Source organism: Lepidochelys olivacea (genome assembly GCF_965140295.1).
Source record: "Lepidochelys olivacea isolate rLepOli2 genome assembly, chromosome: 2".
NCBI classification, from domain to species: domain Eukaryota; kingdom Metazoa; phylum Chordata; order Testudines; family Cheloniidae; genus Lepidochelys; species Lepidochelys olivacea.
In genome coordinates, this window is record NC_140412.1 from 88531968 (window position 1) to 88559026 (window position 27059).

Consider the following 27059-nt stretch of genomic DNA (forward strand, 5'->3'; position numbering starts at 1 on the left):
GTCGCTTCATTGAAAAAAGATATTTAGGATCATCTTCTTGAGAAAATTCTTTTATAGGAACCATATAAGATCAGAGTCTTGCATGAGGCTTTTTTCCCCCCTAATGGCAGACTATCTTTTAACTTGTGAATTCTATTTTGCAGATATTGCATGATATTCCTCCTTCAGTTATTTGTAGCTTAGTGTTTTTGGTCTAAGCAATTGAAGCAATTTATGACTTTGATTTAATCATTTTTGTAGAATATTTTTATCAGAACTGAATATTTTTGTAGTTTGGGACAATTCCAAAACATATGCTGATCACTTGCCTCCAGTTTGACCCTCCTATGCACGATTTTTTTTTTTACGTTGCCTACCTGTGTGGAGGGGTTTGTTTGTGTCTATCATCTATCTAATAATTATATTATATTATATTTGAAAGTTGATCTGCACCACCCATCCACCCCCACCCTGGTGTTCTAATGGCATGACATACCTGAGGATATTAACATTTTAGACAGCTTTCAGTCTTTGGCCATACAGAGGGGTTTGGTTCCTGATGGACTGCTTTGATAGTCATTTCCTTTGTAGAAAAGCATTTGCCAGTATATTTGTATACCTTCAAATCAGCGGCACTGCTATGGGCACCTGCATGGCCCCACAGTATGCCAACATTTTTATGGCTGACTTAGAACAACGCTTCCTCAGCTCTCCTCCCCTAATGTCCCTACTCACACACCACACACCAGAACCACTAACCAGGAACCTATCTTTGCAACAAAGCCCGTTGCCAACTGTGCCCACATATCTATTCAGGGGATAATCACATCAGCCACACTATCAGAGGCTTGTTCACCTGCGCATCTACCAATGTGATATATGCCATCATGTGCCTACAATGCCCCTCTGCCATGTACATTGGCCAAACTGGACAGTCTCTACGTAAAAGAATAAATGGACACAAATCAGACGTCAAGAATGATAACATTCAAAAACCAGTTGGAGAACACTTCAGTCTCTCTGGTCACTCGATTACAGACCTAAAAGTGGCAATTCTTCAACAAAAAAAACTTCAAAACCAGACTCCAACGAGAGACTGCTGATTTGGAATTAATTTGCAAACTGGATACAATTAACTTAGGCTTGAATAAAGATGGGAGTGGATGGGTCATTACACAAAGTAAAACTATTTCCCCATGGTTATGCCCTCGTTTCCACCCCCCCCACTATTCCTCAGACATTGTTGTCGTCTACTGGAAATGGCCCACCTTGATTATCACTACAAAAGGTGTCTTCTTCCACCCCCCCCCCGCTCTCCTGCATGTAATAGCTCACCTTTACCTGATCACTCTTGTTACAGTGTGTATGGTAACACCCATTGTTTCATGTTCTCTGTGTATAAAAATCTCCCCTCTGTATTTTCCACTGAATGCATCCGATGAAGTGAGCTGTAGCTCACGAAAGCTTATGCTCAAATAAATTGGTTAGTCTCTAAGGTGCCACAAGTACTCCTTTTTGCGGATACAGACTAACACGGCTGCTACTCTGAAACCTGTATTTCTGCTGTAGGTGTCATTTCTTGCAGAAGGTGTGAGGCTTTGATCACCATTTCTTTTCCTTATTGTTCATTTTGATTATTTTAGTTTGTATGTTCTTTGTTTATGTATGTTCTTACTGTGCTTTCTTTCCTGGTTTTTATTAGTCTCAGTGAGTTTCTTATTTTACATTTGTTGTGTATATTTTATATGTAAACTTAAGTTGTTTGGAGATCAATTTGTTTGACAGATATACTACTTTAAAAGTTGTAAAGGTTATATAGTTGCCACTGTATAAACAAGTAAAATAATTAAAATGATCTAAAGGAATAAAATTCTAAAAGGCTGTGGTGGCTTTTGTTTTGTACCAATAACTTATCTTTGTTAGTATTAACTTATAATTTTATTAAAAACCCACAAACTTATTTTAATAGCTAACATGATAGCCTTTCATACTGTTAAGCCATAAAACTCTGAATAGATTCTGCAAACATCTGTTTTAATAATTCCTACAATACTAGGAAGAAACCCTATAAAGTTCTTTATGGATTTGAGGATCTGTCTATTTGCTTTGGTGCATGTTCTGAAAAACCCTTCATGGCTGACTACTTAGTATTGGATAGGTCTATCAATGGCTATTAGCCAAGATGGTCAGGGTACTCAATGCTCTGGGTGTCCCTAAACCTCTGACTATCAGAAGCTTGGACTGATGTCAGAGGATGGATCACTCAATAAGTTGCCCAGTTCTGTTCATTTCCTCTGAAGCATCTGGCACCAGCCACTCTCACAAGACAGGCTACTGAGCTAGACAGATCATGGCCATTCTTGTGGCTGTAATATACAGCTTTACACACACAATTGTCAAAACAACTTAATAATTAAGGCTGAGAAGTCAAGCACTCAAAGTTGGGGAAATCCAGAATTAAGGTTGCCTGTATGCAAACCTTAATTTGTCATTCCTGTTCATAGGCATTCTGATATCATCTTGAATTATGATTGCATATTTTTTTCCACAATAATTCTGCCTCATTCAGTACACAGAGCTCACGTAGTGAGCAGCCTTTCATCATTTCCTTTATCCTCAGTGTTCAGGGTATGGCCCTGTTCCTTATGTACAGCACAGTATTCAAACCATCGATGGAGAGGGAGGCTATGTCTACATAGCCCCGTAGTTCGGACTACAGGGGTCTGAACTGCAGCGTGCACTAGTGTGCTGCACTGTGACTCCCCCATGTGGAGGCTGTGAGCACCAACAAAAGGTAGCTAGTTAGCATAAACATAGTACTCTGTAAACATGGGGGAGTTACAGCGCATCATGCGACCATGCACAGCAATTCAAAACCCCTTTAATCTGAACTGTGGGGCTGTGTAGACAAGCCCTGAGTTAATCATTTCATTATGGGGTTTTCTGTGGCGCTGGTCACTACAATATCTGAGTACTTCACAGACATACATTAATTTATCTCTGCAACACCCTTGTGAGATAAGGTGGGGGGGCGGTACCAGCTAGTAAGCTGAGACACAGAGATTAAGGTAAAAAGTTTCCACTAATTTTGAGTGCTCAATTTGAGACCTGGTTTTTCAGAGTACTTATTATATAGCACTGCATATGTGCAAGGCACAGCTCTCACTGACCTCAGTGGCAGCTGTGAGTGCTCAGCACTTCTGCAAATCAGACTCTAGAGTATCAAGGCACCGGAAAGAGGAACACACTATTAGTGACCATTTCTGGAAAGTTTGGTTTAAACACAGGAACTCTGTGGCAGAGGGATGAAAAGAAACCAGTTTTCCTGAACAGCATTCAACTGTCTTAACCATGAAACCATCCTTTTTTTCTTCCTGCAATCTCTTACCTCATTCATTGCATACCTTCCAACTTGTGCAACAAATGAGGAAGGGGTCCTGCGTAGAAATAGCCTCCTTTATAACACAGCTCTGATTCATCACCAGAATAGATTCATCCTTTGCTCTGGGTGAGGCAGGAGTTTTGTGGGGAAAAATGCATACACACAAGAGGGCCAAATTAAGATGGCACAGGCAATCTGGAGGTTTAATTTCCTAGGGGTGTTTTTCCCCTTCCTAGGGGTTTTTCCTAGGTTTGTTTTTTAAGCAAACAAACTGATTTCATCATGGGGTATCATATTGGCATCCACATGGTTCATAAGAAGGAACAAACATTTGATTCACCAGACAGGCTTCTACCCCTTGAGATTATGGAATAACTGACAGCAGAAGTAGGTTGTTACCCTGTATATGGACCAACACAAGAGGGTAGTGAAATACTTCACCAGTGGGGTTCACAAATATTTGCTGATAGCAGGGGAATGGAGAGACTCAGGAATTTTAGTTTCCTTTTCCAGACACTGGAAAAATGTTTGTGCAGTGGGCATAGACTCTCCTACCTGTTTGCACCAAGTCTGACCCCTTCTGCCCTGCTCCAATCCGTTTTCACGTCTTGTCTCTTTTCCACTCCTGGCTCTTTGTTCCAATCCCATTCTCCTGGCTTCCCCTAATCCTTAGGCTTCTTGTCACAGTTTCCTTGCCCAGCCAATCCTAGTCTCCCCCTCTGGGTTTCCTCTGAGTCCCAATCTCTCTTTCCCCCGTCCCCAATTCCCAGTCTTCAGGCCCAGCTAGTTGCTGTTCCCCTTTCCTGTCTCCCATTTCCCTCTCCTCACTGGCTCTCAGGCCTACTCTCCCAGACCAGGTTTCTCATCCAATCTGAGTCTTCTCCCCAACCCCTTCTTTGGCTCCATCCAGTCTTCACCATTCCTGGCTCTTTGTCCCAGCCTCACTAGATTCATTGTTCTAGTCAACTCCATTACCTCCCCCTGGGTCTATTCTTTTGTCCACTCTGCGTTTGAATCAGACAGCTTCTTCTCCTATGCTGCCCGGATGCCAGCATGAGAGTCATTGAGAGCACAGGCTCCCTATTCTCAGTTCTGGGGCCTAGCCCACCCTGCCCAGGACAGCCATTACAGGGAAAGGCCATTTATAGGCAAAGGCCAGCTTCACCCTTGGGCTGGAACATGGCAGTTGCACTGTATTGAAGGTGCATTCAGTCTGATCAGCACTAGGAGCTGAGAGAGCATACTCGGTTGTTTGGTACATGCAGAGTCCAGTCAGCAGATGTGAGGGGATGAAGTATGCTTAGTGAGGGTGCAGTCTTCACAGATTTTAGTTGCTAAAACTCATGAAGTCTATGAGCATGTGCAAACTGATTTTTTTTTTTGAAGTTTTATAGTAACTTGGACAAATTTGGGCAGATTTTCACAGGGGCTTTATAATTGGAACATTGCTGAAATATGGTGTTCCTTCTTAGTTTAAATGTTTTGCAGAGACATGTTGGTTTTGACAACATTTTGAAAGGGCTGAGGGGTGTGTGTGTGGAGAGAACAGACAGAACAGCAACAAACGTTTGGTGAAAGTTCTGGGTTGTTTCTGAAGTGTCATCCAAACTTTTTGACCCTCTTCAATGAAGCATCAAAAATTGGATTCTCCACTCCATCAGCCACTGTGTGTGAAGCTGCCAAAACCTTTCTACAGCCTCAGAACAAGTCTGTGTCCACACTCTCCCACACACATACCCCAGTGCAACTCCCTAGCATCTCCCAGCTGTGAAAGTCCTCCCACACCCCTCAGGCCAAAACTTTCCACATTGAGAACTGCATCCCAGGCTGACAAAACCCTTCCATGCACCTAGGACAGCTTTTTTCCCCACCCCACTCCTGCCTTTGTCAAAACCATTCCAAACCTACACATATAGAATACGAAGAAAGGTGTCCCAATTTTTCATTTGAAAAATCTCCCCCCATATCCATATTATTCACTCACTATTAATCTAGAAGTAACCAGGCTTTTATTTTATTCAACAGATTTCTTTTCAGATTCTATAACAAGTAATTTATATTAGAGAATTGTTCACAACTCTGGACATGAGCCCATATTGCAAATTGAAGTTTTTGCATATTTTGAAACCACTTCTAGTTTGGGTTTATTTTGTTTCAAAAAGGATTTCTGCACATGCTTGAGACCTCTCTTGCAAAATGTTTATAAGGATTTTTTTTATGTTTACTTCATTGCAACAGCCTCAAATGTGCCAATACAACTGTAACATGTCTGCAGTTTGTTGTGAAAGCTATCTGTGAACTAAGACATCTGGAAAGTAGTTTTAACTTGATAGGCTATAATAGCACTGAAGGAATAGTTGTATCTTGTTTTGTCAAGAATCTGCATACAAAGAACTTTCCAAGTAGGTCAGTAAGCCACATACAAATACAAAAGTCTGTTGACAGATTGTCCTAGTAAGGCTAGATGAATGGGCAATTAAGGGCTATCATTGTCTTTGCAAATTTGACTAATGTAAATAATTTTGAATCGTGAATTTTGTCACCTCATCCCTTTCTCCATATCTTTAATAAATATATTAAACGGTCCTTGCAGAGAACCATGGGGCCCTGCACTGTTTTGCTATGTTGAAAATTGGTCTTTCATTTCTGTCTTAGCCAGTTTGTAATGTGTGACAGTACTTTACTTTTCACCCCATTATTGCTTAGTTTCCTAAGGGCCTTAGTTATTCTACAATTCCACAGTCACAGAATTTGCCTCACAGAATCCACCATATGTTGCAGAATGTTCTGCAAAATCTAAGATTTATTTATATATGTAAATGAAAGGTTCTAGTCCATTATGTGTGCAAATAACCCTCTAATTTTAAAAATGTCAAACAAATGTAAAGCAGTGAGTGCAGGCGCTGTCTTGTCTCCGTAAGTGGGAAATCCTAAACAATAACTGTGAGGTATGATTTGCCCTATTCTCTTCAGTAGAGCTTAATGATGGCACTTTGTCAATATTGTTAACTGTTCCCCTGCTGGTCATTTTAAATAAACTATTCAGTTAATGTTTGGCCCTCTTTGTTGAATATACTCGTGGATATTGGGACAGAGAGGAATGGGTTGCTGTCAGAAGTTGCTGAGATGGTATAATGGGGCACACTCACTTCTTGAATGCCTCAAGCTGATGCAACTGGTGCCCTGGGTAGGTTATCAACCTTCAGTGCTCAACCCTCCAGATGAGTCACGCAATCAAAATGCTTCTGGGGTAGCAAAAGTCCAAGAACAGTCTGTCTGCCCTATGAGGGTTTTCAGGCCCTTTTAAATTCAGCCCTTCACTCAAGCTTCCAAAACAGCTTGTCCCCTTCTCAGGCTTTACACCACATAATCAGTGGTCAGTGGGGTACATGGGGCTCACCCACTACTCCGGGTTCCAACCCAGGGGCCCTCTAGTCCAGTGGTCTCCAAAGTGGGGTGCGTGCAAGATGATCCATTGGGGGGCACAGCAGGAGGAGCGCCCCCAGAGTGGGAAAAGAAAAGGGGCGGCCGGAGGAGCGCCGCCCTAAGATTGGCCAGAATGCCGCCCCTTAGAGTGTGCCGCCCCAGGCACGTGCTTCCTATGCTGGTGTCCGGAGCTGGCCCTGCAAGTTATCCGGAGGGAAGAGTGGGAGTTCCACAACGCGGAGGTGTTGACAGTGGCATCCTCACTCATTCATTCACTTTCAGCGTATTGCAACACGTTGCAGTTTACGTGTGCCCGGTTAAGTGGATTTACGGATTATATTATCTAGTTTTAACTAAACCAGGGTCTCAAACATGCGGCCCGCCAAGCTCCCTACACCCCCCATCTTCTTACTATATGTTACATTCTATGCATCTGATGAAGTGGGCTGTAGCCCATGAAAGCTTATGCTCAAATAAATTTGTTAGTCTCTAAGGTGCCCCAAGTACTCCTGTTCTTTTCACAAAAAAAGTAGTTCTTCGTGTATTTCATTATCGAAACAGGATCTAGCAAATACCATAAGCTGAGACATGTTAGAAACGTCTGTACTTTCATCCAACTGTATAGCAAACCTCCCACAATGCGTAATTTATTCTAATACTTGTTTGTTCAAATCTTCAGCAATGTTTTTTATACGTCTTCCAACAGTATTTGCTGACAAAGGAATGCATTTTAGTTTGTCGCCATATTGTGTTCTGTTCATTATTTCATCCACTTTTGCTGCAGCAGGAAAAACAAGTGTTTCCCTAATGGTATGTGGCTTTTTGTCTTTCGCTATTAAGTAAGAAACCTCAAAAGAGGCTTCTAAACGATTATCATTAAGTTTAGTGAAATTTTGTAAAGTACTGGATTGAGTATCTCATGACTTTAAACATAGCTGAAAAAATTGTAGAGGTTTGTCTTCATGTTCTGGATGCTTAGTTTTTAAATGTCTTGCTAATCGTGATGGCTTCATATTATCATTAGCTAATATCTCAAGGCACAATATACATTTAGGGCAAGGTTCATCATTAATGATAGTGGATGTAAATCCATATCTCAAATAGTCTTCTTGATAATTTCGAATTTTTTGGCAGACTTCTTGTCAGATCTATTAGATCGTCATTGTTTTTACCTCGTAATGTGGCTGACGAAGAGCTCGAATTAGGAGGAGAACTGTCAGCTCTGCCATTTTCTTGTTGTTCGCTTGTGCTCGCATTATTAGTATTATCTTCAATCCACTGTGTCTTTGCAGGACTCTTTTTAAGCCACTTGTCCATTTTGTGAGGGTTAGTTTAGTTAAAACTAGATAATATAATCCGTAAAGCCACTTAACTGGACACATGTAAACTGCAATATGTCGCAATACTCTGAAAACGAATGAACGAGTGAGGGTGCCACTGTCAACCCCTCCGCATTGGAGAACTCCCACTCTTCCCTCAGGATACCTCTCAGGGCTGGCTCTAAGCAACAGCATAGGGAGCACATGCCTAGGGTGGCACACTGTAAGGGGCAGCATTCTGGCTAATCTTAGGGCAGCGCTCCTCCGGCCGCCTTCCCCCTCCTCCTGCCGCGCCATCCCAGTGGATCATCTTGAGCACCCCCTGGGGTATGTGCACACCGCTTTGGAGACCATTGCTCTAGACAGCAGCCACATACTAAGCTTCTTCCCACCTGGCTCCTTTATCTTCACTCCTTAGCTCAGTGTTAAAGTTCTCAGGTCCCCTCTCTCTCTGTTTAAGCAAATGCAGCCAAAACCAAACTTTGGTTGTCTCTTGAGCTTCTGTGGCCAGCAAGGCACACCCTGCTTTGCCCCAATGGCCCTAGCCAGGAACTGAACTGCTTAGCCCCTGCAGTGCCTTTTAGCTGAGCCTGATGACCTCTGATTGCATCCATGCTGCCTCTCCAGGCAGGCCTGGAGGACCCAACTTTGCTGCTCCTTTCCTGGTGCAGGGTGTAGTAGGACTGTGGGGGCTGCAAGGGCAGGGGGCACCTGGTCACAGATAGGATTCCTTCTCCCCCCCCCCGAAAAAAAAAAGTCCACTGGTCCTTCGCATCTGTCACTGAGGAAAGAGGAATTGCTTCCCCTCCTCATTACCAAAAGCCACCAATACCTCATGGGTGCTAAGAGCCCAAATTGCTTCCTATGTCTTCTCTTCTGCCAAAAGCCCCAAATATTTTTGAACCAGCTGTTAAAACCTCTGTCCCCTCCCCAACAACTCATATAGTGTGGTTATGTTTCGACAACACAACCATCTGTGCCACATTAAACCCTGAAAATTCGAGGACAACAAAATGTAAATTAAAATTAATATCAACTAGGACATAAATAATGCTTTACTTGTATTATTCATGTTCGTGTTTAATTCAATAAACTCAAAAACTGAGTTTACCTATCTCTGCCACAGAATTTTCTATTTGCTTTTCATAGAAGTGCTGCAGAAACCCAGAGGGCCTTATAGTAAAAATTGGATGTAATTTGCCACAGAGCATTTGCATTGCTGGTTATGGTGCATTGTATTAGCCTGCATACATTTCCCTGTCAAAGAAACTAACATTTAAGGCTGATACTCCTAGCCATAACATGTCCCGTTACCCTTACATTTTGTAGCATATATTTGGATGAAACACCACATAAAAATCTGAGATCCCTGCATTATGTAAACACAGCAGGATCAAGGCCAAGTATCTGGCTCAACTTCGAATTTCTTTGTCTTTGTTGGATTGTGTCACATTCCCAACCCGAATGTCTTTTTAACAGTCAATATCATGTTGTATCCTTTATACAGTAAGCCGAATGTAAAATAAATACCTTGAAAAAACGTAATTCTTGTTGGAAAAAATGAAGTCAGTAATAGCTTTCATTTTATCTTAACTTTCTGGCTGAATCCAACAACATATTCAAGATCTATAATAAATTAGCCATGTAAAAACAGAACATTTTTTTCTCAAGAAATAGAGTTCTACAGTGGCATAGAGTGAACTGGATGAAACACTACAATTACTGGGGACAATTTTATTCATTCTGAATGCCACAGCTTTTAATATCTACAAGAAATAATAGATCCTTTGTCCATAAAATTTTTCTCAAGAATCCACAAATTTGTATGAAAGCTGTACAAACCAGAGAACCTTAATGGAACAGATACATCCTATTTTCTTTAAAATATTTCAGTAAGTCTAGAAATAGTACTTTTAAAATATAGTTCAGCTTGTAGATATTTTAATGCCAGGGTAACATGGGAAAAGTGCTTTGGTTGATTAAATTATATAGCTTTTAAAAGAATGTTTCTGCTGTGCTCAGTATCACTAAATGTGACGTGATTAAAGTTAGGATGCATTTTATACACCTTTATCATTTTTGTCAATTAAATTCAGAAGTGAAGTGAAAACATGATTTAGAGAAGGTGATATAGTCTGCATTTTAATTGTTAAAATAAACTCAGTTAAATAGAACAATAGTGATTTTAAGTAAAATGTATCAAACATTTGTAGCTGAGTTTAAACAATCCTCTAATTAGTTGGTTGTAAGCTTTTTTTTTTTTTTTTTTTTTTTTTTTTTTTTTTTTTTTTTTTTTTTTTTAGAACAGTGGAAGAAACATGAGGAACTAAGGTTGTTTGGGGATATTGATACATATTTTTCCTTGTTGTCTTGTCTATATCGTGTCCAATTAACTGAACATCAGTGCAGAAGGAAAGCATTCAGTTTTGATTTTGTGCAGATAGAAGCCAAGTATAGTAATAGCATTGTGCCAGAACAGGGAGTAGAAAGATGGAGAGCGTGACTAGCAATTAGTGTAAAGATATTGTTGTCAGCTGTTTTGGCCTATTTATGAACAGCTTTGCCACATTTCTAACTAAATTATATGTGAATATCAGAATTACCTGCAAACAAATAAAAGCCATTCAAACTGCCATGGTTCTTGATTGTCAATACTTTGTTCTCTCATTCTGTTATGCTCTCCAGCTGTTTCTCAAATATTTTCAGTGTTTTTAGTTCAGCTTATGAAACTTCCTGTGCACCCAGTATACATATGAGACACATTTCAGAGTAACAGCCGTGTTAGTCTGTATTCGCAAAAAGAAAAGGAGTACTTGTGGCACCTTAGAGACTAACCAGTTTATTTGAGCATGAGCTTTCGTGAGCTACAGCTCACTTCCGATGAAGTGAGCTGTAGCTCACGAAAGCTCATGCTCAAATAAATTGGTTAGTCTCTAAGGTGCCACAAGTACTCCTTTTCTTTTTATATGAGACAGTTTTTTAATCTACAAAACACTTCCTAATAAGTCAATTTTTGTCTAGCTCAATTTATTAATCTGTTTTATCTTCTGAAAACCAATGCAGAGGTTAACATGGGTTGACATCTATGCTATTAAGGATCTCATGTACTTCAGTCAGTAGTTTTCTTACCTAACTATTTAAGGCTAGGCTATCTTACAGTGTGATAATCTGGTCACTGTGGCAGTGTAGAATGTAAAAGTCTTCCTCTTGCATATAGTCCATATGTGAAGATTAGATTAATTTAACTTTTAGAAGAGGTGTTATATATATATATATATATATAAGGTGATGACATTCAAGTGTTCGATGGGTATAAATACAAAAGATGAAGAGCAGTTATTTGGGGAACACATATGGCCAGTAATAGGAAAAAAACAATAACAAAAGTTATCAGACTTCCTGATGTATGACTTTGCAATAGTTTAACATGAGAAATGATGGAAAACAGTAGAAAATATGTTGAGAAATGCTCCTGCATTGGCAGAAGAAGATGGCATGGATAGACTTGTAGGTCTTTCCCATCTTCTTCAGTCCTGTTTATCTATATTTCTGTGAACTTCATAACTGGAGAGAAGGGGAGAAATATCTAATGGCAATATAAAATTCACAAAATCTTCACTTTCACAAGTATTGGACTTTGTAGGAGCACTGTTCTTATCCTGGGTTTAGGAAGAACTGACATTTTTATGTGCCATTTCAATGCATAAAGACCTTTTCATAATGGAGAGAATTAAATTGATACACCATAAATTTTAACTGTAAACCCTAGCGTACTGCTAACTTTTTTTTTATTTGGTCATATGCATTCTTCCAGGATTTACTTTGTAAATCATCCCTTCAACCATTCCCTTGCTTTTCTCTGGATCTTTCTGAGGGACATTCCCTATAAAAATTCATGCATATTTTTCTCTTCAAATAGTGAAATGCAAGGTCAAGTCTACTTTGTTCTGTGTCTGAAACTAAGCACCTAGATGAATTTTACTACATCAAGCAATATTTATGCAAACATTAGAGCATATGTCCTGCAAATGCTGCATAATAGTTTAAATCTTCTCACCACAAATGTTACAGATGTCGCTTAGTATGCTTTCAACAAATCTGTTTTATTTCTGAATTCGTTAAATTTGGTAAGAGTGACTTAAATCTGTTGTCAAGGTGAACGATTGAGTTTAGTGCTGTAAGTTCTTCAATGAGTTTTTTGGTACCCAGTGGACTATCTAATTGAGACTTGTACTCCTAAAAGTGATACAGAAAGATACAGTTTCCATTGGTGCTAATTTCCCTGGCATACCAAGAGCTAATGAATAAGACACTTCTACATGGCACAGTTTAGAACAGTGTAGGTTGACCTGTGCCTCTGAACTAGGACATACACAATATGTTATGTGAGATTCACAATAAAAGGAAAGCAGATGGCAGTACTTGGGGGGGGGGGAGAGGGAAGAGATGCTTTATTGACTGTTCGTTAATGCAAAATGAATTTTATAGTTATAATTCTCACAAAATGTGTCTCATTCTCAGTTATGAGCCAGCAGTATGTAATAGGAAGGCAGTAGTGGGTTGTAGTAAGACTGTTCTGCTAATATTTTGGTTATTTTATCCATAACTCATTTATTTCCTTATAAAGTATTTTGGAAACTCTTTAGTCATGGATTTAATAATATTGTAGGAGCAATTTAGGGACTTCTTTTTAAGATTTTGTATCTATATTTTGTTTGAAGCTCCCTTTTCAGTGAAGCTTGGCAAATTTAGGTCTCTTATATCTGTACAGTCTGGTCTCAAAATTGAGGGTCAGCCCCCAAAGTTTAGTTTCATATGAACAAGTGCATCACCTGTTTTAATGTGGACTGAAGTATGCATTATTAGGGCTGTATTTTGTCCACAAAGTTTCATTTTCATGGAGTAAAATGACAGACTTCAGGAGGAAAGATAACATTTTATAAACAAATTTTAGTAATTCTGTCCATACAGGCCATTTTAAGAATGCTTACACACCTGAGGAAAGAAACAAAGAATTTCTATTTTCTTTTGTGGTTGCTGGACCCTTACTGTGTTCATAATGATGTATTCTCCAGGAGGTTGAGGAGTGACACTACTATTAACAAAATAAAGCTCTGGCAACTATAAAAGTGAGCAGACATTCTAGGTTTTCTTTCTTCTATATGCTTGATATTTTATTTTACTCTGCTCTGCCTTTGAATGGTGTAGTCCCCCGAAACAAGGATGCTGCTCTGATGATTGGACAACTGAGGAGAAAGGGAAGGAAAACACAGAAACAGTACTATTCCTTTTTGGAGAATTTTCTCCAGAGCCACCTGTTTTCTTCTCCCTTGCTTGCTCTCAAAGATGTGATCTTCAGGTTCAGGTCTGTTGGCTCCAGTCAGTGCTGAAGGAGTTCTCTTGGACTCCTTTTTTTGTTTGTTTTTTGTACTGGACGCCAAATAGTAAGTGAAACATTGACTGAAATTGTAAATTTCATGTTTGTCCCCTCTGAGATTAGATTTCCACAGCAAAAAGATTTCCTATTTTCTGTGAAGCTATCATGACTGTGACTCAAATTCAGCTTGGTATCCAAATGATTCGGAAAGGAAATAGAACTCATCATCTGATATTTGCTTGCTCGATTTAATTTGTACCTGTGCATTTATTTTACAGGAGGTTGTTCCTTTGATGAGCCATTTAGCTCCTGTGGATATAGTCAATCTGATGATGATGATCTTAACTGGGACCAGGTGAACACACTGTTAAAGCCCTCATCTGATCCGTGGATGCCATCAGGTTTGTTTTCAGTTCAAACTCCTTTTCTTTCATTTTGGCTTGTAGCACTGTGTGACAGTGCTATTGAGAGAACATTGCTTCATCTAAATCTTATTGCAATTGAGGTACTTAGCTCTTCGAAATGATTTGGGTAACTGTGTGACAGAACATTCTGCAAACTGAAGTTGTTTTTGTTATGCTTAAAACTGTAGGCAAAAGGTTTCAAACTTTGATACCTGTAATTAGGAAAGAGAGAAGAAAACTAGAATGAAGGAATAAAAATTAATATGTTGTAGTAGTAGTGGAAAGGAATCTTGTAAAAAGGAATATTCAAAGGGGAAAAATCTTGGAGAGAAAACAATGGTTTTAAGTATTTTTTTAAAACAAATTGAAAGGTAATACAAACTGTTTTGAAGAGAAACACTTTAAAAAAAAAAAGACTAAATAAGGGGCCAGATGCAATATCTTAACACTTGCATTGCTTGCAGTACTACCTATCTCTTTCCTTCCACAAACAGGAAGTTTCCCAAATTTGGGGGTATTTGGACAGGTTTTTGCTGTCTACAATTTGATGAATGTACTTTTGAAGGTGTTCAGTTTCCAAGGATAAGAATCTAGTTAATGTAGGTAGTGTTATTGTTAGAGAAAGGAAAATGACTTGTGTGTAATATAATTTATCGTATGTCACTTGACTTGATTCTTTGTCCTCCTGCCTTCCTGTCAGAGTGGGAGATGAAAATCCTTGATGTTTTAACTTTCTGGTTATCTAGTTACATGGACATTTAATTTGGGAATAAATTGTATTGAGAGATTAGGGAGCTCTTTTCTCTCCATTCAGAAAGGAAGTGAAATGTTCTTGGAGTTCTGGACAAAGAACATGGACAATTGCTCTCTGATAGGGACATACATATGATGCTTTGAAAGGTCAAAAACCCCTTTGACAGCAGAGGAATTCTCATTTGACAAACAATAAAGACAACAGATTCAAGAGCAGAGATCCAGTCAAGTAGTATCAATTTTTCCTCTTCACTGGTGTAGACATTTTTTTCTTTTCTTCTTGTTCAAATCATTTTCTTGACAATTTTAATTAGTTTTCAGTTAGCCTTGAACAATGAGTTATGAGAAACATTTAAAAAAATTGATTTGAAGTAGTTTGTCAGCAGTTTCTGAGCTACATATTTTAGAAAAACTAATTTCTGACGGTAATGAGTAGAACAACTTAGATTAATGGTTTGTGGGGAATTCTTGGCTTTCACAGCAAAAAGCTTTATGCAACAATATTAAAATACTAGACTAAAACAAGTACGCTCAGTTCAGTAGTCCCTTGGCAACAGCAAAATTAATGTATGTGACATGGCTAATTTTAGGCAGTATGCTTCAATGAGTGAGTTGATGTCAAAATGTAACATTTCATATTAATTAGGTGGCAGTGAGGGGAAGCATACCATTTAGTTCTTGAATTGGGTATTTGATTTATTTTACTCCACAGAGACTATTAAAGGTTAAGATAGCTCTACTTCAAATAGATAGCTGTGTTAGCTTTAAGCAGTAAACTATTTAAATAGGACCAAAAATAAGAAGTTTTATATGGCAAACAAAGAGAGAGGATTTTTAGAATGCCTAATATCTACCAAGATTCTTTTGTCAGATTTATGGTGTTTGTTGTAAGATCTTTCTGAACTGTATTAAAAATAAAAGCTGGAATAAACAACATCTAGCACAATGGAGTTCTAATCTTAATTGGGGCCTTGGTGTGCTACTGTACTGCAAACATAAATAATGAATTAATTTTTACTGAAAGAAATAGGAGCATCCACTGCCCTGTTTTATTTGGAAACTATCATCAGTGTACTGTTGGTGTTAATCTGAAAATGCATAAGAGCAGACCAAGAAAGGAATGAAATTTTGTGCATTTATACACACAATCATATGGCCTGAATATTTGTTAAGCCTCCACCATCTGCTTAAAGTGTTAAGAGTCAGGTGTATGAGGAGTCAGCTGGAATAAGCGGATAGTTCATTAACTTATTTCAGAAACGAAGTTGTTCACAGGATGAAGATCAATTAATTTAAACTGTAAATTTGACTTCACAATTACATCATTTTATTCCTGCACTTTAAAATGCTATAACAGTGGTGGCCATTCCTTCTTTCAAACCCTCCATCTCTCTCCTTACCTTTCTAAAGAACTTTTATCTTTTATAAATGATATCAGAAAAACAGATTTGATTAATAATCATTAATTATGTTCTACTAACTGCATAGCCCGACTGAATTCCTTCCCATTGTTACTTTGAAATAATGGTACGCATACCTTAATGAAAATTATACAAAATATTAAATCCTGTTATAGCTGCAGGAAAACATACGAAGATTATAAAAAAAAAATATTTTGGACCAGTGATCAATATCTGACCTTTTACTAGCAAACTGGGTTAGGAGCAGAGTTTTCGTTTTAGGTTAGTTGTCCTTTGGATGGGATTCCTGCTAATATGGTCCCTAGAGATGCCATCTCCTCCCCCCAATGCGTTTGTAATGAAATAACATTCTTTCTTCTACAGCCTTTCTTCATCCAATTACAATCTGGTCTCTGCCTGATCTCAGGCTCCATTCCCCTTCCCACACCCATTTACTCCTTTTCTCTTTCTTGCTTGTGTTCTGTTTTTGTCTCTCACATTCTAGCATTCCCTTTGTCCCCCCTCCTCCCCACCACCATGCACACCTTTAGTGATGTCCTGCCAGATTCATCATGGAGCCTCAGTGTTTGGAGCAAGCAGCTGTCTTCAGAACTCATTATCTCTGGAATTTTCTCGGAGGAGCCCCAGAGTGTATGGCATAATAATAATTCTAATACTTGGCCACTTTGTGGTGCTTTACATTATTGTCAAAGCAGAGTACAGAGATTCTTGAATTATCACATGCCCCTGACATGCATAGGAATGCACGTAATACATGAGATTTGTAAAGAGCAGCTGGCCCTGCAGTTATGAAACCTCACAATAACACTTGGTGGGTGGCCAGAAAAGTAGGAAGCAGGGGCAGAACTTGGATCAGGAAGAGAGAAGAATAGAAGAGGGGAGAGCAATGTAGGCATTAGCTGAATGGATAAAGAATGAGGGAAAGTTAGGATGTAGGCTGGAGTTGGGGGATCTATGTCAATAAGCTGACTATACTCAGATGGAGGAAGGGAAGCGAAGCAGGATCAGATTCTAGATCACAGGATTGAGAAGGAATTAGTAGGGATCTGGAGAAGAAGGTGGGATGAAAGAGAATATTCATATGGCTCAGATAAGAATCCAAAGTTGTTCAGGCTCTTCTGAATCAAATAATGTTCCCCTGGTATCAGTTTGCATGCTGCAGATGTGACTCTTGTCACTGATCGTGTTGTAGTGATAAATATATGTATAATTGTAAGTGAGAAATGGAAATATTACCAATAGTGTGCTTATGTGTTTGGCACTTCCTGTGTATAATTTTCACTGGTGTTCTTGTAATAAAACACTTAATTCAGTTGTGCGTCCTCCTTCACAGTCTGTCCTCAGTTCATTTCCAAAGTTTAGTGGAATCATTTCTTTTGTCTGCAGCAGTGGTTTGATGTTGATGAAAGAATGTAATTGAATTCACAGAGTGACTGACCCCTCTTTTTGTTGTGATTTAGGATTGCTTAAGATCAGTTGTAAATCATTCCTTTACAGGCTACCTTTTGGATACTCAAAAGGTTTTCGAAGTTTAACGACCCTCATGCTATTCATGAATGTGGTATTGGCCAAATATTGGGGGAGGAATTTTGTCTGTACCTTGTGAGATGAAAAATGTGATTTACACGGTTATATATAGTTTTGGATGTGGTTATATGCTTATTTGCATCATGTATGCATAGCACTGCTGAATGCATAACAATGCACATACAATTCACTGGTAAATTCACATAATGTTTGATGCAAATGATTATTTTAAGTAAGTGGCCTTTTGATGTACAGCTAGTTGATATTCCATAAAACAAGATAGTGATTACATTAAGTCTTTAATATTAAGGACCTTTAAGTGGTTAAAGTTAAAAATAAATATTTTTGTGTTAATTGTATTTGGGAATGTCATTATCCCTGTCTGGAAGGTGAATAAATCCAATAGAAATCAATTGATTAGCCTACTATTTTAAATCCAAATACTGTCTAACCATAAAATGGTTATGGTACTTTGCTTTGATTACAGGAACAGTGTTTTAGCATTTAATATATTTTCTCGGTAGGTTTTGTTTTCCTATTTAGCAGCAATGTTCCTGCTTCATTATACATCTCTTATGGTGAACTGTTTCTCCTACGTAATTTTAAATAGCTATGTTCTGAGGTTTGTTTAAATGTTATCCATAGAAAATGTAAATTAACATCAAAAGGTGGGATTTGTATGTGCCACATTCTCTTTGTTAAAGTTACATTTTATTTTTCATGGAATTTTTAAGATTTTACAACACAGGAAAATGAAGCATATTATTCTGTACATTAGTAGTACCCATGTAAGCTTTCCTGTATAACGTGAAACTGTGTGCCTTTCTAACATGCAGAAAGTAGTTCACTTTGCATATCTGTTCAATCTTTGGAGCCTCTGCTGAAACTGCCAATAAGGGTGCCACGAACTGGCTGAATTTGTCATGTGATGACACACGAGTCATGAAGTATTGTTTTTGTGACCCTATCCAACACCTTCCCATTGTTTCCTCATTTATTTGAAGCTTGTCTACACTATAATTTGTAATCTGCTCAGGCCAGGACCCTCGTCTATCTGTTCTGGGAGGTTTCTAGCATACTTTGGTCATTGTACAAATAATTAATCTTCTTCTTGTTCAGCCAATTGCTCAGACAAACACGTTTGTTTACATTTGCAGGAGATAATGCTACCCACTTCTTGTTTACAGTGTCACCTGAAAGTGAAAATAGGTGTTCTCATGGAACTGTTGTAGTCGGCATCACAAGATATATATGTGCCAGATGTGCTAAAGATTCATATGTCCCTTCATGCTTTAACCACCAATCCAGGGCACATGCGGCCATACTGATGATGGGTTCTTCTCGATAACAATCCAAAGCAGTTCGGACTGGCGCATGTTCTTTTTCATCATCTGAGTCAGATGGCACCAGCAGAAGGTTGATTTCTTTTTTGGTGGTTCGGATTCTGTAGTTTCTGCATCGGAATTTTGCTTTTAAGATTTCTTAAAGCATGCTCCACACCTCGTCCCTCTCAGATTTTGTTTTATTTTTATTTTATTTTATGTACAGTTTTTTTTACAGTTTTACATTTGTAAGTTCAACTTCCATGATAAAGAGATTTCACTACAGAATTTGTATTAGGTTAATTGAAAAATACTATTTCTTTTGTATTTTATAGTGCAAATATAAAGTGAGCCACTGTACACTGTGTTCTGTATTGTAATTGAAATCAATATATTTGAAAATGTAGACAATATCCAAAAATATTTAAAGAAATGGTATTCTATTATTGTTTAACAGCACGATTAATCATGTGGTTAATTGTGATTAATTTTTTTAATCGCTTGATAGCCCTAGTTTTAATGAGTCTGACTTGAGCTCCGAAAAGCAGCACTCAGCACTCGTGACTGTGACCGGTAGAGTGAAAAGAATCCTTAAAGCTGTCCACGCATTAGGAAAAATGTCCTTCAGCTCTGCATCATTGTCATAAATATAAAGGGAAGGGTAAACCCCTTTGAAATCCCTCCTGGCCAGGGGAAAGCTCCTCTCGCCTGTAAAGGGTTAAGAAGCTAAAGGTAACCTCGCTGGCACCTGACCAAAATGACCAATGAGGAGACAAGATACTTTCAAAAGCTGGTAGGAGGGAGAGAAACAAAGGGTCTGTGTGTCTGTCTTACGCTGGTTTCTGCCGGGGATAGACCAGGAATGGAGTCTTAGAACTTTTAGTAAGTAATCTAGCTAGGTACGTGTTAGATTATGATTTCTTTAAATGGCTGAGAAAAGAATTGTGCTGAATAGAATAACTATTTCTGTCTGTGTATCTTTTTTGTAACTTAAGGTTTTGCCTAGAGGGGTTCTCTGTGTTTTGAATCTAATTACCCTGTAAGGTATCTACCATCCTGATTTTACAGGGGGGGATTTCTTTATTTCTATTTACTTCTATTTTTATTAAAAGTCTTCTTGTAAGAAAACTGAATGCTTTTTCATTGTTCTCAGATCCAAGGGTTTGGGTCTGTGGTCACCTAGGCAAATTGGTGAGGCTTTTTATCCAACATTTCCCAGGAAAGTGGGGGTGCAAGTGTTGGGAGGATTGTTCATTGTTCTTAAGATCCAAGGGTCTGGGTCTGTAGTCACCTAGGCAAATTGGTGAGGCTTTTTACCAAACCTTGTCCAGGAAGTGGGGTGCAAGGTTTTGGGAAGTATTTTGGGGGGAAAGACGTTTCCAAACAGCTCTTCCCCAGTAACCAGTATTTGTTTGGTGGTGGTAGCGGCCAATCCAAGGACAAAGGGTGGAATATTTTGTACCTTGGGGAAGTTTTGACCTAAGCTGGTAAAGATAAGCTTAGGAGGTTTTTCATGCAGGTCCCCACATCTGTACCCTAGCGTTCAGAGTGGGGGAGGAACCTTGACAATCATGAATGAATTGGTGAACTTTGAGAGGGCTTCCTGTGTGACAACATGTAATGGATGTTGTCCAATTCAACATATATGTCTTAATCATTGATGTCTGAATGTTTCCCACATGTCAAAGCCTGGTGAAGGTTAGTACAATTGTTAGTCTTTTCCTGTCTGCCAGCAGCTTACTAAGAAACCTCAGGTTTTTTCGGGTGCTTCATATGTCTGAATGTTTCTTTGATGGACATTCGAGCAGGGTCAATGAGCGAACAAAAAACTCCCTCTTGAATATTTCTTCTGAGCTTCCCATCACCTTATATCTGCCCTCATAACCTGTCTTTTCTTCTGATAAATACAAGTTTCCTTGAAGACCGGCTCAATTAGTAAGTTTTCCGACATTTCTTTGGCAGCGGTGATGGCATCTTCAAATTTGTCTCTGTAGGCCACTATGAAATCAAGGCAGCTTCTCATCAAAGTAGTGGAGATTGCGATGTCCATTGACTGAGTTTGTAATACCTTTCTTACAACATTTACTTGGAACAGGATATTGTGCAAAAACCACAGTTGAGACCAGAAATTTGAAGTAAGTGATTTGGTTTGCCAGGCTTTGCACATCTTGTCCAATTCCAGCCTCAGCTTTACTCAACTGTGCCAGTTCCATCAGGGCATCAGAAATCTCAGTCACTTGGTACCTTCCAAGCCTTACACTGTCAATGCAGCTCTCTCAGCGAGTGTCACTTAGCAGCTTTATGGACAGAGTTATAACATTGTCTGAGGATCTTCTATCTGATAGTTGATGCTGAAAACAGGATGTCAAGGTTCCTTCCCCACTCTGAACGCTAGGGTACAGATGTGGGGACCTGCATGAAAAACCTCCTAAGCTTATCTTTACCAGCTTAGGTCAAAACTTCCCCAAGGTACAAAATATTCCACCCTTTGTCCTTAGATTGGCCGCTACCACCACCAAACAAATACTGGTTACTGGGGAAGAGCTGTTTGGACACGTCTTTCCCCCCAAAATACTTCCCAAAACCTTGCACCCGACTTCCTGGACAAGGTTTGGTAAAAAGCCTCACCAATTTGCCTAGGTGACCACAGACCCAAACCCTTGGATCTGAGAACAATGAAAAAGCATTCAGTTTTCTTACAAGAAGACTTTTAATAAAAATAGAAGTAAATAGAAATAAAGAAATCCCCCCTGTAAAATCAGGATGGTAGATACCTTACAGGGTAATTAGATTCAAAACATAGAGAATCCCTCTAGGCAAAACCTTAAGTTACAAAAAAGATACACAACAGAAATAGTTATTCTATTCAGCACAATTCTTTTCTCAGCCATTTAAAGAAATCGTAATCTAACACGTACCTAGCTAGATTACTTACTAAAAGTTCTAAGACTCCATTCCTGGTCTATCCCCGGCAGAAACCAGCGTAAGACAGACACACAGACCCTTTGTTTCTCTCCCTCCTACCAGCTTTTGAAAGTATCTTGTCTCCTCATTGGTCATTTTGGTCAGGTGCCAGCGAGGTTACCTTTAGCTTCTTAACCCTTTACAGGTGAGAGGAGCTTTCCCCTGGCTAGGAGGGATTTCAAAGCGGTTTACCCTTCCCTTTATATTTATGACACAGGACGTACATCCTCTGCAGTAATTGGAAGAAAAATACTGAATCTAAAGAAGATGACGCTGCATCTGACACAACCAGGTTGAGGGAATGACAGTGACATGTCCTGAAGAAAGCTCTTGGATCAAACTCAAGGGTCCTTGTCTGGACGCCACTGTTTCTTCCCTTCATGTTCACGCCATCGTCATAGCTTTGGCTGCAGCAGTACTGAAGCTTCATTTTACTCTCATTCAAAACATTGAGAACAGTTCTGTTAGGCATTTTCCAGTACTGGAAACAGATAGTGTTCCTTTACTTGGATACAGCCATCCTTGTTGTCAACAAATCTTATTTACTGGAAATGTCAAATTGTTGATTTTGCCCAGTTTGTTCAAAATTGTGCAGTTAATATCGGCAGAGTTTAGGGTCACTGGTCATAAAGCAGGATCTGATGTACTGATTTGTAGTGTGCAGTTTTTCTCACTGCTGTTAGTGTCATCATGTGAGGCTGATGCTTTATCATTTCTCTCCTTTTCACGTAAACCAGACTGTTCTTTGTCATTACTCTCTCTTTCATGTGAACCGCATTTTTCTTTATCATCCCTCTCCTTTATGCTGCCAGGAAAATTGGACTATTCTCCATCACTTTCCTCGCTTTTCCATTCCTTATCTGCAGGTAAATCTCTAATACCTTAGTAATAGGACTTCCATCGTTTACGCTTTGCTAGTTAATTTCTTCTGCACTGGGATGATCGCTACTGCCTAAAGCACGTCTGTTTCTGATCTTTTACCATCAAATTTGCCCCTTGCTGCAAACTAGATTGCAACTGAGTTTTTTGCTTCTAATACTGAGCTCCTCAAGGCTTCTTCACGGGCATCTTTTTTTTCCACTGAGGAAAACAGACATTATTAGGAAGAGCAAAAGTCTTTGTTCCGCAGTCTTAGAAAGTCATCAGACATTACGCGTTAAGCATGGCAAAAGATTATAAAAGAAATACTGTTACTAGCTGTGTAAAGATGCCAGAGATATCTATTGAATCCCTATCATTAAATATGTCCTTTTATTAGTCACTACTTAGTCTTCAAGTTGTAAAACGCAAGTACATTTTCCACAATTACACAATAAAACAAGGTTCACAATATCACAGCTGAGCTCTCACTTCACTTCAGTTCTTTCTTGTATCTCACTGACTGACTGGCGATGCTCCACCCCACCCCGCAAAGGCATGGCTGACAACCATCTAGGAGGTTTGAGGAAAATATAGTTCTCAAAAAGTTTGGGAAGTTCCACAAGATTCTAAAAAGGTCCATAACATTCTAGGAGGTTAGTGAAAAATGAATCCACATACAGAATACCTGAAACATGTTTCAAACATTCTATTTTCCCTTTTGTCTCTAACAACAAAAACAGTACCCTGAGCCTGGCACCCCCACCAAGTCTGGTACCCCTGGTTGGCTGGGTCATCTGTCCCTAAATCCAGCTCTGGAGCTCATGGAGCAGGAGTCACAGAACCTTGCATATTCAGGAGGGAGGAGAAATATCACTGTATTACCTGTTTACTAATTATTCTAGTGGGGAGAGGGGGGATCTTAATTCGTTGTAAGGCTTGTCTTTCTTTTTGCCACATTGGTTAGTCCCATTAGATTTCTTCTCATGGTTCCTGCCATTTAGAAATGAAGAAGGAATGGGCCAAAACCCTTCCAAACTAGATATGGCTGAAACTTGGGATTTTTGGTTTCCAGGAAATTTTGACATTTTGAAATTTCCCATGAACTGGAGATTCCATGAATTTTTCACTTTGTAAACACTGACACTTTTTTTTTCTAAAACTAAATATGCTCTAAGCCACCTTGGTATTTGTTGACTGAAATTGACATGATTCTTGTCAAGAATCATGTCAGTTTTAATCGGCAGCTGTCAGGGCTTCCAGAGTCTGTGGCTCCGAGGCAGCTACACTGTGGGGACTGTGCTGGGGTTCCCCGTGCTTCTGGGCTCCCAGGGCTTCCTAGCTACCCACTCTGTGGAGTTAGAAAGCCTGGTATGGGGGGGCTGCCCCAGAGCATGGGATACCCATAGCTTACCATGATTCCATCAGAAACATACCTGGTTTCATATCTGTGATTTGATGAAAGTTCACTGAACCGGAGAGGTTTCTGCAAAAATTCTCACCAGTTCGATTCCTAACATCTACAAGTTTACTAAAAGAAGTGTGTAACATGACCCCGTACATTTCCACAGCTCAATCAGTTAAGACAGTTGTTCTAGATAAAGGGCATATAGTCAGTCCTAGTCATAGTCAAAATCCAGGTGAACAGAAGATGGACTCAGGCACTTTCCTTTACAAGCAATCAGTATGATTCTCCAGGGAGCCATTTCTTTGGCATATTATTTTAAGGCTTAGTGCAGAAATTAAAGAGGGAATTCTTGCCACAGTCAGATTTGTGGCTGATTAAAAAGATTTTGTTCATCCCTCTTTATAGCATTTAATGTGTTGATGGTTGACAGTATTTTGTTGGCATTTGGAGCTGTGGCTTTAGGAAAAGCAGCCAGAAAGTCCTGTGAGTTGAGGCAGAGGTCATTGGATGCTGCACCATAGATAGGCTAGGTAGAATTCCATTTTTATTTTTGTGTAATTTTGATGGATGGATAATATCAGTGTTTTTATTTTTAAACTTTTTTTTCTATTTTCATCTATTTCAGTTTTCACAGTTTTAGGAAATTATGGGTGGTGTCGTACAATGGGAGAGGGGCAAACAATTTTTTAAAGACAGATGTTGATATTCAAAAAGGTAAAGCTTTATAAATTTTAAAATGATTTTTCAAACATCTTATGTCAAAATATGCAAAATAAATATTCTTAAATCAAACTCTAATTTCACAAGCAACATTTTTCTTTCTTTGCATATCTGTAAATTTCTATTATCGATGGAAATACTTTTTAGTTGCTTTGTGTGTGTGGTGAAATTGACATTTATCAGCACTTACTGATAAAAATCTAATCCTTCCAAGTCTAATCTCAAAGCTATTTAATAAATTTGCCATTCACAGAGTGCTTCTTATTTTGGGTTGAATTTGATATTGCTTATCAGTAGGTTTCTATGTTCCCATTATTTAATTAACATGATTCTTTTTATTTGGTGTACAGTACCCTATATGATACTTTATACTCAGTAAAAATGCACAAAACACTATCTGTAAAGGGGAAAAATGTTAATTTAAAACATTTTCTTCACTTACTATTTGTGCATAAACAATATTTTTCAATTCCAAGTAATTGGCTCAGCCAAAATCACCACATTTAGGAGACTATATATATTAACTTTATAATATAATTATCTCACAATATCATCTCTAAGCCTAGACTTCAAACTTTAGCTCAGCTCCCAAAGGCTTGATCATTAACATGGAAGTGTGTCACGTTGAGTGTGTTCATGGTCTAGCTTAATGTTCACACAGAAGGGACCAATTTTGTATTAAATTTAAGTTACCTTGCATCTGAAACCAAGACATTTTCCAAAGTGACAAACTCTGAATTCCACTCTCCATGTTTGCAGAACTTCTCCAGTTGTGGAAGAAGCAATTAAAATGCTTTCCTGAATTCCATATGCTGAATTAAAGAGCTTAAAACTTTTGTGCTGTGTGTTAAATCAATGTAGTTATTTTCCCTGCAAACTGAAATAATGCAGTCTTCATCTAAAAGTCACAACATTTCTAATCAGCTGCATTTCAGTAGCACAATGGCAAGAAAATATCGTTTGGACCTCATGAAAAATGTAATGATGTACACAGCCATTTAATTACAGAAAAGCAGGTGCAGGTAATTATCCTAGTCATAATGTTGCGATAGTTAATAACGTTAAATATCTAATAATTCCACACATGCAATTCATATCCATAGTTCTGCTTCATGCATATTATGATACATGGCATGCATTTTTAAAAACGTGAGCAAATATGTATCTATATTAGAACACTGAAATTGCAGGTGTTCATTATAAGGATCAGGTCAATATATTATATTTCATTGCTGTGTGTGTATATATATGATTGCATTTTTAACTATTAGAATTTTGAACCTATTTCAAAATCTCTGTATTTTGTTTTTGTTTCCCCCCCTTGATTTTGAGGGAAGGGACATCTTTATCTGTCAGACTCACCAGAGTCCTTTATTTTCACCCAATCCTATATTTCATACCTCTCTTACACTCCACAATCAACCATCATAACTATCAGATTTCCAGGGGAAGATGATTGGACGTGTTCTCCTTCAAAGCTCTTTAGTGCAGCACTAATTGGCTAGTTTAATTGCTGTTGAGCTACATGAGGCACTCAGTTCTCCACAGCACTCCGAGTCCTTCAGGCCAGAAGAGAGAAAATAACACACAGAAATGAACTGGGGTCTCTGGCATTGAAGTGCAGATCTCTGTCACTGGGACGTGGTCAGCCTTTATCTGTTGTAACTGAAGCATGCACTGTTTCTGCAGACAGCTAAGGGCACAAATAAGCACTCATTAATTGAGCCATTGTGACGGAGTACACTCACCCTGCACTGGATGGGGGAGGGTTAACTCCTCACAATGGGCTGAGGAAGCCACGCACCCACATCCCTACTGGGCATGCTCGAGGCATAGCACCAATATAAGATGGAGCAGCCCAGCTCAGTCAGGGCTGGCTATCTTAGAGGAAGAATGTATGCTGCAGGCTCCAGCCCGGGAGCTGCCAATGACCTGGACTGCAGGAGCCAGAGACACGGAGACTCAAGCAGGTGCCCAGATACCGCCCAATGAGCCTTCCTGTGGACACTTCAGCAAGAATAAGGGTAATGGCTGCCCCTGTGAGTCATCAAAGCATGTAAGGACATGAGATGCTCATGTGACCCCGCACTTCATTTTTAAGCCAGTAACTTTCCATGCACCTGCGCTGTGAGCTTTGTTTGAGCCGGTAAACTTCCAGGCACATAGCAAAGGGTATAAAAGATCCCAGAGACCATTCCA

General features: G+C 39.0%; 1 protein-coding gene across 7 annotated transcripts in view; it reads left to right on the plus strand.

Moving 5' to 3' along the window:
- The window catches only part of PTPRM (protein tyrosine phosphatase receptor type M), a 685790-nt gene that overhangs the window by 166875 nt on the left and 491856 nt on the right, over positions 1-27059 (plus strand). For all 7 annotated transcript variants that reach the window (XM_084621210.1, XM_084621211.1, XM_084621214.1 and 4 more), the window contains exon 2: positions 13762-13884. In XM_084621210.1, coding sequence (XP_084477336.1) covers positions 13762-13884 — 123 coding nt within the window. The remainder of the gene's footprint in view (positions 1-13761; positions 13885-27059) is intronic.